At 36.4% G+C, this 12,367-nt stretch overlaps 1 protein-coding gene across 2 annotated transcripts in view; it reads left to right on the top strand.

Annotated features, from left to right (window-relative positions):
- NOP58 (NOP58 ribonucleoprotein) overlaps nt 1-7,860 on the top strand; it is a 33,749-nt gene extending 25,889 nt beyond the window's left edge. For both annotated transcript variants that reach the window (XM_058708925.1, XM_058708935.1), the window contains exons 10-15: nt 772-935; nt 2,447-2,581; nt 2,774-2,835; nt 4,537-4,670; nt 6,993-7,165; nt 7,594-7,860. In XM_058708925.1, the coding sequence (XP_058564908.1) occupies nt 772-935; nt 2,447-2,581; nt 2,774-2,835; nt 4,537-4,670; nt 6,993-7,165; nt 7,594-7,644 (719 nt within the window). In that variant the 3' untranslated portion in view covers nt 7,645-7,860. The remainder of the gene's footprint in view (nt 1-771; nt 936-2,446; nt 2,582-2,773; nt 2,836-4,536; nt 4,671-6,992; nt 7,166-7,593) is intronic.
- The last annotated feature ends 4,507 nt before the right edge of the window (nt 7,861-12,367 follow it).

Here is a 12,367-nt window from a genome sequence, read left to right as displayed (position 1 = left end):
CATATCATCTGTCACCATGACTAAACTAGAATAGCTCCTGTAACTGCATCATTAAATGGACAAATATGCCATTCAGATACCTTCAGCTGCAAGGTTGGGATGATCTGGCAGGTTTTGTTGTCTACATATGAAATTTCATAGGCTTAGCTAACCTTTTGTTGTAAGAGATATAGGGATTAACAGAAGTACGTTTTTAATTTTAAATATGTATTGTGTGGTTGAGCATTAATGTTTGGGGTGTGTTCTTACAAAATCTGTGTAATAAATTTAACAAACTAGCACCTTTTAGTACCCGATTATACTAATATAAGTGTATCTCCATCTCCATATCTTAAACAACGGAGGTAACGTGTGAGAAGATTATCACATAGTTCTACTACTGAGATGTCCTGAGAGTTTCCATTTATTTGTATATTTTTTTCATCTCTAAAAGTAGAATATTTGATGTCCAAAATCATCCCCAAAACTATCCATCCATCCACATGGAATGTGGAATAGTAATACCATCTCTCAGGCAAATAAGTATAATTGAACTTATAGTCTTAACCTTCAGTTACCGTAAGCATTCATTACAAACTTCTGCCCATGGTGCTACATGGATGAATCACAAATGCTGAAGCTTTTTAGGGAATCCCAGACTATATAGAATCTGAATTATTTTTATTTACTGTAGTGGCTGTAAATACTTAGACTATATGTCTTGTGTTTAATACATGGAACTTTCAAATACTTGGAATTGCATTCCTTGTAACTACCTCTTTTCTTTTGAAGGTTCTCTTTTGAATTTGGCCAAACACGCAGCTTCTACAGTTCAGATTCTTGGAGCAGAAAAGGCACTCTTCAGAGCCCTCAAGTCTAGACGAGATACTCCAAAGTATGGACTCATTTATCATGCTTCACTTGTAGGCCAAACAAGTCCCAAACACAAAGGAAAGGTGAGTTACAGTTCTCCTGAGGTGGGTCGTTTTTCTTTTTTTTTCCTCTAACCCATATCCTACTCTGTAATATGCAATAAATCTTTCTACTATTTCTTTTCATTAAATAGAGAATGGTGAATTCTTGAGCTTTTTAAAAAGCACTTCTGTGCACTGAAAGTGTACTCAGGGCTCCTGGCTGACTTAGTCAGTAGAGCATGGACCTCTTGATTGTGGGGCCATGAGTTCCAAGCCCCTTGTTGGGTGTAGAGTTTACTTTAAAAAAAAAAAAAAAAAAAACTACCTGTGAGAAAGGTTTTACAGATGAGAAAGCTGAATATTAAACCAACTAAGTACTTTCAAGGTTTTTGGTAGGATACGTAATTTAATAGAAACTGAAATTTTATAAAATTCAGAGCAGATAGAAGAAGGAGGTTGGTAAAGTGTTAATTAGCCTAAAAAGGGGGCTACGCGTTTTCTGGATGACCTCTTGATATAGAACTAAGGTCACTGAGTAGAAATTAAAAGAAGACATTAGAAGAGCAGTTTGAGCTCATTTTATTTTTTTGTCTTATTTTTTATATATGTAATTTACTGTCAAATTGGTTTCCATACAACACCCAGTGCTCATCCCAACAAGTGCCCTCCTCAATGCCCATCACCCACTTTCCCCTCTCCCCCACACCCCATCAACCCTCAGTTCTCAGTATTTAAGAGTCTCTTATGGTTTGTCTCCTTCCCTCTCTAACTTTTTTTTCCCCCTATCCCCACCCCTCCCTGGTCTTCTGTTGAGTTTCTCAGGATCCACATATGAGTGAAAACATACGGTATCTATCTTTCTCTGCCTGACTTATTTCACTCAGCATAACACTCTCCAGTTCCATCCACATTGCTACAAATGGCCAGATTTCATTCTTTTTCATTGCCAAGTAGTATTCCATTGTATATATAAACCACATCTTCTTTATCCATTCATCAGTTGGTGTAGATGGACATTTAGGCTTTTTCCATAATTTGGCTGTTGTTGAAAGTGCTGCTATAAACATTGGGGTACAAATGCCCCTATGCATCAGCACTCCTGTATCCCTTGGGTAAATTCCTAGCAGTGCTATTGCTGGGTCATAGGGTAGATCTATTTTTAATTTTTTTAGGAACCTCCACACTGTTTTCCAGAGCAGCTGCATCAGTTTGCATTCCCACCAACAGTGCAAGAGGGTTCCCGTTTCTCCACATCCTCTCCAGCTTGAGCTCATTTTAGATATGAACTACAAGATACTTTTTTCCACCAAAACGAATGTAGTTGTGTATATAACCAGTTACCCATTATATTGTGGCAGAGATTCAGATATAAGATAGGTTTCTTGAGTTGTATGATTTTACAATACTTTTGTAATCCCTGATTTGGAAAAATCCTAGAGTGAATGATTGAGTTCATGACTTGCTCTAGTTTTCTCACAGATAACTTATTGAGGATTTTTCTATCTCAACTTGGAATATAGTTTGAATGCCTCTAACTTCAAGTTCTCTTTTAGATTTCTCGAATGCTGGCAGCCAAAACTGTTTTGGCTATCCGGTATGATGCTTTTGGTGAAGATTCCAGTTCTGCAATGGGAATTGAGAACAGAGCCAAATTAGAGGCCAGGTTGAGGTCCTTGGAAGATAGAGGGGTAAGAACCACATCCTGCCTATTATTGCAGAAGTGTTAGCTATCAAAAATTAATAAACTTCAAGTGTATGTACTTAATTATTTCACCTAAGCAGCTTTATTTATGAAACATTTCAGCATATCTAACAACATTTTTTGTTTCTACTGTTAATAATTTCCCTTATATTTACCAAAAATTGATATCTTTTCTTAGATAAGGAAAATAAGTGGAACAGGAAAAGCATTAGCAAAAACAGAAAAATACGAACATAAAAGGTGAGTACGTTTGGGGGAGGATGGATGAACAGTTTCTGCTTATTTAAATTACAATTTTTGACAGCACTTTTTTATTATAAACGTAAACACCTCAATGTCTCTAATTGTTTCTTTGCTCCTTACAGTTTTCCATATTTACTTTTTTTTTTTTTTAACTTTATATTATTCTTGAGAGAGAGAGTTGGGAAGGGGGAGAGGGAGAGAGAATCCCAAGCAGGTTCCATGCTGCCCAATGCAGGGCTCAATCCCATGAACCTGTGCGATGACCTGAGCCGAAATCAAGAGTCGAATGCTTAACTGACTGAGCCACCCAGTCACCCCCCAATTTTTAATCATATACATATTTTTACATTGTTGTACTAAGTACACATATAGCATACTTGTTTTGGCTTTCTATACCCAACGTGGGTTCATACTCAAGACTGTGAGATCCAGGTTTGCATACTCCTTCGACTGATCAGCCAGGCACCCCTTGGCTTTTTTTCTTCTTAATATTTAACTTGTTCATTTTCAGATGTAAAGACAGAAAAGTCTAAAACTAGCTAAGAGGCACAGTAAAGTATTCAGACCACCATGAAATTAACAAAAGATACGTGTAGGGAGAGGTATTTTGCTTGTTATTTGAGGTAATGTTCAACACTGGTAAGGTTGTGATGATGGAAGTAGAGAGTGGTACAACTTTTCTGGGAAGCAGTTTGACAGTATGTATCAGGAGCCTTTAAAATGTTTCTCGTCATTAACCCATAAATTCCATTAGGACTCTTGTAACCCTTCTAAGAATTTTAATAGTAAAATTTTAAACTCTAAGTGGGCAAGGAGAACAAAATACCATAACATCTTACCATATATATTCATATGTCTGTAAGTGTACACATTTAGAAAAATTGTTTTCCTTTATTCTGTTCAAGGTCTAATTTGATGTGTTTAGTTGATAAGTGTGGATCTTTGTTCTTTAAATTCTAAATGTTTTTAATCTATAAAAATTAAACAGCCATAAGTCTACAATTTAAAAAATGAAACATTCGTTAGCTTGTTTCGAACAATTTTTTAATATTCCCATACCATGGGACTTTAAACACATGATCTTAGGACTTTAAACACATGGTCTTAAAGCACCAATTATGAGGTTTAGTTCTTAGGCACTTAGTACTTCAGTTTTTTCTTTCTGCTACATTAGAGCGAAAGCAAATGTTGCCTTATTTAGGGAATGTTTATCCATATGTATCCCTGCTTGTTCTACCTTTTGGGATTTTGTGATGAAGTCTTTTGTATTAACTTGATTAGGTTTTTTGTGGGTTTTCTGTTTTGTTGTTGTTGTTTTCATTGAATTGCCCTATGTTCTAAAACTTGAATTGCTTCAATTTTTACTTTCTAGAAGTCATTTGGTATGAAGAGATTTTTTTTCCATCTTTCCCCATACTGATTGAATGTTTTTCTGTACCATAGTCACTACATTGATTACTAAACCAAAATTCATTTTAGTTCCCCACTTCTCTTGAAGTCTGATTGATCTGCTTGGAAAATAGTAAAACCTCTTTACCTTTTGGGAACTATTAGTTTTCATAAACTGCCCCACAGCCACTAAAGTAAAACAGCATTGTATGCTTATGTAAGTATTATCTACTAGTATTTCCTTTAAATCTGTTTAGAATTATTTCATACAAGTATTTGTAGAAATTTTCTATAATTTGGCTCTTTCAGTGAAGTGAAGACATATGATCCTTCTGGTGACTCCACACTCCCAACCTGTTCTAAGAAACGCAAGATAGAACAGGTAGATAAAGAGGATGAAATTATTGAAAAGAAGGCAAAAAAAGCCAAGGTTAAAATTAAAGGTCAGTTTAAATTTTTTGAATGTTCTTTATATATATATATTTTTTAATGTTTGTTTATTTTTGAGAGAGAGCGCACATGTGAGTGGGGAAGGGGCAGAGTGACAGGGAGACACAGAATCTGAAGCAGGCTCTAGGCTCTTGAGCTGTCAGCACAGCTCAACACAGAGCTCAAACCCATGAACCATGAGATCATGACCTGAGCCGAAATTGGACGCTTACCGACTGAGCCACCCGGGCATCCCTATATTATTTTTTAAGACAGACAGACTTCAGAAATCTTGGGAAAGTACATGCCACTGAACTTTATTGTAAAATCACCCATATTGAAAGCTAATGGTGTTTTTATAAGCTGCTATGTTCTCTGGGAATAGTTCAGGTACTGTTAGATATATCAGACTTCATAGAGGAATGTGAGAAGCATTTCTTTCAATATGTGGAATCCTGTATTATGCTAAGTGTACCAAACTTTAGTTAACTACCATGTGAGCTATTTTGAGAATAGCTTAAAACATAAAAAAATGCTTATGGTTTCTACGTTATTCAAGTATTTTTGTTATATAGTTAAGGGTAGAATTCACAGCAGTGGTTTTCTTCATTGTTTCTGTTACATAGAATGGACTATAGTAATAACATTGGGTAGCCTGCCGTTACAGTAATATTTAATAGGTGCTCTCCAGTGAACTAGGCTGTCTCACAAAGTTGATAAGACAGTAATTCTGTTTACTAGCAGTACTTGTGTTGAATGCCTACAGACTAGTCCAACAAGAGTATCATGCATTAAAATAATGACTGATTTAATTTTTGGTTTCTAAATAGCTTAGTGGTCAAAAGTATACTATCAGCAAATGGGAATTCCTACCCTAGCTGAACAGAACATAAACAAGTTATTCAGCTTCTACATTTCTGTTTACTTATTGAACAGTAAGGTGATCCCTAGGTCCCTTAATTAGCATTTGAAACACCAGACTCCAGGATTGTATCTTCACTTATATATCCATCCAGTAAGCTTTTTAAACTTGAACTTTCGTGGATCCTTGTTACTCTCAGTCTGTTGCTCTCCAATTTATTTTTCTTATAAATAGCAATTCTGGTTGCTTTGGCCTTTAACTTTCACTCTTCGAAAACCTACTCTGGCAACAAGTCCTTTTTTTTTTTTTTTTTTTTTAGAACTTATGTTTTTGAGTAATCTCTACACCCAGTATGGCGCTCATATTTAAAACCCCGAGATCAAGAGTTGCAGGCTCTGTCGACAGCCACACACCCCTATTTTGGCAACAAATCCTTTCAATTCAGTTCTACTTTGAAAATATATCCAGGGGCACCTGGGTGGCTCAGTCGGTTAGCTGTCTGACTTCAGCTCAGGTCATGATCTCACGGTTTGTGAGTTCGAGCCCTGTGTCGGGCTCTGTGCTGACAGCTCAGAGCCTGGAGCCTACTTCAGATTCTGTGTCTCCCCCTCTCTCTACCCCTCCCCTGTTCAAGCTCTGTGTCTCTCTGTCTCTCAATAATAAATAAACGTTAAAAAAAAAAATGTAAAGGGGTGCCTGGGTGGCTCAGTCGGTTGAGCGTCCGACTTCAGCTCAGGTCATTATCTTGCGGTCTGTGAGTTCAAGCCCTGCATCGGGCTCTGTGCTGACAGCTCAGTATCATTTTGGGTTTTTTCTCTACTCCTAAAATAAAAGATATGTAAGGACAAGGAGTTTGTCTGTTTTATGCCTTGTTGTATCTCAAATCGTAGAATACAACCTGGTATTTAGTAGGTGCTAAATGAATTTTTGGTGAATGACTTTTTTTTCCCTTAAAGGTGAATGAGTTTCTAACGATAGCTACCTATTATTGAGTCCTCATTCTAATGCCCCAAGTATTATATATTATCTCATTAAGTCCTAGTTATCATCCAGTGAGGTAGACATCACTAAATTTTACAGATGAGTAATATGAGTTTACAGAAGTCAAATGACTTACTCTCCAGGTCCCACCAGGTTGAATAAACCCAAGTGTCCTAAGTCTGGAGCATAAACTCTTAATCATTTCTAATATAATTGACAGTTTGCAAAAATAGTTTCAATGTGTTTTATTCCTAATTTCTATACATAGCTACCTGATCTCATGAGAAATTTCTTTGAGCTTTATATCATTTAAGTTAGAGTTAATGGACTAGACAGGAGTTCCAAGGACCTTTCCACTTATAGAATTTTATAATAAACATTGGCTAGTTAACCAGAATGATGGGGGAAAAAAGTGAGATTCTAAAAGTTTGGGGTGGGGGAAGTGAGGTCTGACACAATGTTAATTGTTGTGTCTTTATACTTACCCATTCAGTTGAAGAAACCACAACAGTAGCAGCCGAAGAAGAGGAAGAAGAGGAAGAAGGAGTACTAGTGGTGGAAGAACAGGAGACATCTGTGAAGAAGAAGAAGAAAAAGGACAAAAAGAAACATATTAAGGAGGAACCACTTTCCGAGGAAGAACCGTGCACTAGCACAGCAATTCCTGTATGTTTGTTTTTAATTGCCAATACTTTGTTGGTATGGACAGGGTCTCTGTATTTTATTCTATTCTCTTTATCAGAAATGAGTAAGCAGTTACGGTTTTCAAAGATGAAATAGTAAAAATAAAAATGATATTTTTACAAAGAGCCATTTCCTAAACGTAGAATCTTATTGCAAAGTAGGTTTGCCTTGAGAAAGAAAGAATATGATTTGCTACAGATCACTTTTGGTTTTTATATTTTTTGGGTTTTTTGTTTTTATATTTTTGCTAAAGATCACTTTCATAGAGGTGGTTTTTATATTTCTAGGTTTTAATCTTTAACCCAAATTTATTTTTAAGGAAAATAGATCTCCTTTGTTCTTATAGGAAAAGTTATTGTTACCCATACATTTACAGCTCTTTCAAAAGCCTTCTTGTTGGTTATTTTCAGAGTCCAGAGAAAAAGAAGAAAAAGAAAAAAAAGAGAGATAATGAGGACTAATTGAAGGGAACCATCTTTGAATCACCTGGATACATCACACTTCAGTCAGGAATATATCAGAGATGCTCTCCAATTGAGAGAACGTTGGATGAAACAAAGTGATTGATCATCTGTAGCTTTCCAAACCTATTTGTGTCTTGACACCAATTCTGATAATTTGATTATGTTATCATTTCTTAGAGTCTTTGTTATACAAATAAAAATATTTTCTTTGTATTTTGAGGCAGTTCTGTGATCTCTGTATTTTAGGTAGACAGCCATGGCCCTTTATTCTATCTAGCATTTGATGGTTATTGCTTTGATAATTAAAGCTGAGAAGTGAGAGTTGTGACTTGTTAATTTGAAACTTAGCCTTTTGGGAGATCATGTAGATGGACCAATTTGAGAGCCTCACACTAATGTTTCTTTTTTCCTTTTCGGACTCTTTTTCTCCTTTTCTCCTATTTTTCCGCCTCTGTATTTATTTAAATAAAGCTGTGTTTTGTGTTCAAAATTTTTAAATTAAGTGAGCACAACTTTTCTGTATCTCTTCAGAAAGAAAAAATTGTGTTCCTAAACTTTATTTACTTCAGAGTTCTGAATGGATCAACAAAGTAATTATCATAGATGCAATTTTTTTCTAAAGTGACAATTTTAAAAGGATAACACAAAGTAATTTTATAGTAAAGAATGGGGGAATAACAAGAAAACAAGACCAAAAATAAAATGTCCATGGGTATAAACCAAGATACAGAACACCAAAGAACAGTCTTTTTTTTTTTTATTAGAGAAACAGTTTATTTTTAGTTTTTTAATTTTATTTAAATCCAAGTTAGTGTAACATATAGTGTGAGAATGGTTTCAGGAGTAGAAGTTAGTGGTTCATCACTTAAATATATCACCTAGTGCTTATCCCAACAAGTGCCCTCTGGGCAGTCTTTGTTTCTAAAATGCAGTATTTAGTATGTGGACAACAGCCTGATTGACAGCTCTATAATCATGGCAGCCACAAGTTTCATAAGACTGTTAGGTCTTGCATCCCTGTGTTTGTCACGGGCATGATGCTAAAGCCTGGTTCAATAAGCATCCAACAGGTGGAGGAGCCGAAATGATTATAACTTTGCGTTCCACCTCTGCTTTTCATGTAACTGGGAGCAAATCCACAGCCCCTCAACTTTAGTTTCTCACTTGGAAATTGGAGATGATGGTCAGCTTTACCTCTCCACCAACATTGGTTTGTAGAAAATTAGAGAAATTTTCAGAGATGTAAGTACAATTAGATATTTAGAGTATATGCTACATGAAGTACAGGTAGCCATCCCTAGATACAATTGTATAATAAAGCTGATTATTTTGCTTCTAAGAGAATGTTATCATTTTGTATGGTTCATTAGTACCCCAGACACATTCTTGATATGGAACATAACAGATTTTTAACAGCTTTTGATGAAAGTTGCCCTGCAAAGGGCTTTATGGTCAAAAGCTTTTTATCTGAAACAAGATAGACCTTGAGAATGCTAATTAATAAACTTAAAAACCTCGTTGAATCACAGAGCCATCAGCTTGGTTAAGCACTAAAGTCTTAACTGCTTGAAACACTAACCAGAAGGTAGATTCTGGTTCTTCGTGCTAAAATGATGTGCTTATTCTATTGAAGAGCCTTGGGATCTTAGCCTGAAATCTAAATGTGAAATGGGAAGCACAGGTGAATTTTATATACCTAATTTTGATAGAAAACTTGAATTTCTGTGAGTGGGCCACATAAAATGTTTTAAAACTTAATGATTCTCAAGCACCTGGCTGTCTTCAATTGATAGAGCATGGGGCTTTTGAGGTGTCATAAGGTCAAGCCCACATTGGGCATATACTTAAAAAATCACAATTTCCTGATTCTCAAAAAAAAAAAAAGATCTAGTCCACATTTTTCCCTTCAAAAATGTAAATATAGGGCACCTGGGTGACTCAGTTAAGCATCCAACTTTGACTCAGGTCATGATGCAGTTTGTGAGTTCAAGCACCATGTTGGGCTCTCTGCTGTCAGTGCAGGGCCCACTTCAAATCCTCGGTCTCCCTCTCTCTCTGTCCCTCCCCTGCTCATGCACTCTCAAAAATAAAAAAAGTAAATTTATATTTTTTGGCTGAAAGTATTTCTATATGTATCTACTATTTTCTGGGTCTTCAGTGTGCTTATCAAGATTTTGGATAAGCTGTATTCAATCCAGACTCCAAGCTCAGATCACTTTTCTGCAGTTCTTTATTCATTTGTTGCTTTTCTAAGGCCATTTTTTAAAACTTGGCTCAGGCCCATCCTCTATCCCAGCTGTACCACTTAGAATAATGGGCATTAGGGCCAAGTACCTAAAACTTCGAACGTGCATAAAAATCACCTGGGGATCTTGATAAACTAGATCTGAGTCAGTAGATCTGAATTGGAGCCTAAGATTCTTCATTTTTAGTTAGCTCTTAGGTGATTCTTGTTGGAGGCCACACTTAGGATATATAGTAAGGTACTCAGGCAAATTACTTAAACTCTCAGATTTGTCTGAAACTGGGTTGCTCTAAGAATAAGGTGAGAATTTTTAAAGGAGTTTTTAAAGCCATTAATTTGCATACCTTGAATATCTTCACTCCCCAGTTGTAGACCTTCCCTGTGTGTTCTTACCTGTCCAGGTTTCTGCAATATAGTAGGGCCTTAGTGTTTGTGTAGTGATGAGGATATGACCTGTGGATGAATTAAGTTTTTCATAACTGTTATATTCAGAAGAAAGCAAAATTAAGAATGCTGGGGTCCCTGGCTAACTCAATCATTAGAGTTATGTGACTCTTGATCTCAAGGTTGTGAGTTTGAGTCTCACGCTGGGTGTAGAATTTACCTTAAAAAAAAAATTAACAATGCCACTTTTGATGTTTTTTTTTTCTCCCTCCTCATGAGCTTTTTTCTTTAAAAAAAAAAAAAAAGTTTATTTTGAGAAAGAGTATGCGAGCAAGGGAGAGGCAGAGAAAGGGAGAGAGAATCCCAAACAGACTCTGCCGTCACCGGAGAGCCCAGCGCAGGGCTCGAACCCACGAACTGAGATCATGACCTGAACGGAAATCAAGTTGGATGCTTAACCGACTGAGTCATCCAGGCACCTCTATCATTTCTTTATATATTTTGGATGGTAACCCTTAATCAGATACATCATTTGCAAATATCTATTCAGTAGGTTACCTTTTAGTTGTTTGTTGTGCAGAAACCTTATTTTGATGTAATTCCAATAGTTAATTTTTGCATTTGTTTCTCTTAAGTTGCTTTGGCCATTGTCAAAGAAGTTACTGCCTGTGTTCTCTTCTAGAATTTTTATGGTTTCAGATCTCACATTTAGGTCATTTAATCCATTTTGAATTTATTTTTGTGTATGGTGTAAGAAAGTAGTCTAGTGGGGCGCCTGGGTGGCGCAGTCGGTTGGGCGTCCGACTTCAGCCAGGTCACGATCTCACGGTCCGTGAGTTCGAGCCCCGCGTCAGGCTCTGGGCTGATGGCTCGGAGCCTGGAGCCTGTTTCTGATTCTGTGTCTCCCTCTCTCTCTGCCCCTCCCCCATTCATGCTCTGTCTCTCTCTGTCCCAAAAATAAATAAAAAACGTTGAAAAAAAAAATTTAAAAAAAAAAAAAAAGAAAAAAAGAAAAAAGAAAAAAAGAAAGTAGTCTAGTTTTCCCAACACCATTTGTTGAAGAGACTTTTTCTCATTGGATATTGTTTCTTGCTTTGTCAAAGATTAATTGGCCCTATAGTTGTGGGTTTTTTCTGGGTTTTCTGTTCTGTTCCATTGATCTGTATGTCTGCTTTTGTGCTAGTACCACAATGTTTCAATTACTACAGCTTTGTAATATAACTTAAAACCCAGAATTGTGATGCCTGCAGCCTTGCTTTTCTTTTTCAAAATTGGTTTGGCTATTCAGGGTCTTTTGTGGTTAATACAAATTTTAGAATTATTCTAGTTCTGTGAAAAATGCTGTTGGTATTTTGATAGGAATTGTATTAAATTTTGATAGGAACTGCATTAAATGAGTAGATTGCTTTGGGTAGTACAGACATTTTAACAATATTTGTTCTTCCATTCCATGAGCATGGAATGTGGAATGTCTTTCCATTTCTTTTTGTCATCTTCAGTTTCTTTCATCAGTGTTTTATAGTTTTCAAAGTACAGGTCTTTCACCTCTTTGATTAGATTTATTCCTGGGTATCTTACTGTTTTTGATGCAATTATGAATGGGATTGTTTACTTAATTTCTCTTTCTGTTGCTTCGCTGTTGGTGTATAGAAATGTAACCGATGTTTTCACATTGATTTTTCTATCCTGCAACTTTACTGAGTTTATCAGTTCTAGCGGGTTTTTTGTTGGAGTCTCTCGGACTTTTTAAAAAAAATTTTTTTATTTAAAAAAATTTGTTTAATGTTTATTTCTGAGAGACAGAGAGCATCAGTGGGGGAGGGGCAGAGAGAGAGGGAGACACAGAATCAGAAGCAGGCTCCAGGCTCTGAGCTGTCAGCACAGAGCTCGACATGGGGCTCGAACCCACAGACCTGAGCAGAAGTTGGACGCTCAACCGACTGAGCCACCCAGGTGCCTCATCGGATTTTCTATATATAGTATCGTGTCATCTGCAAATAGTGAAAGGTATACTTCCTCTTTACCAATTTGGATGTCTTTTATTTCTTTTTGTTGTCCGATTACTGTGGCTAGGACTTCCCAGCACTGTGT

The sequence above is a fragment of the Neofelis nebulosa genome, chromosome 2, assembly GCF_028018385.1.
Source record: "Neofelis nebulosa isolate mNeoNeb1 chromosome 2, mNeoNeb1.pri, whole genome shotgun sequence".
In the NCBI taxonomy this organism is placed as follows: domain Eukaryota; kingdom Metazoa; phylum Chordata; class Mammalia; order Carnivora; family Felidae; genus Neofelis; species Neofelis nebulosa.
The sequence above is the reverse complement of the archived record's forward strand: the minus strand, read 5'-3'. Positions and strand labels throughout refer to the sequence as shown.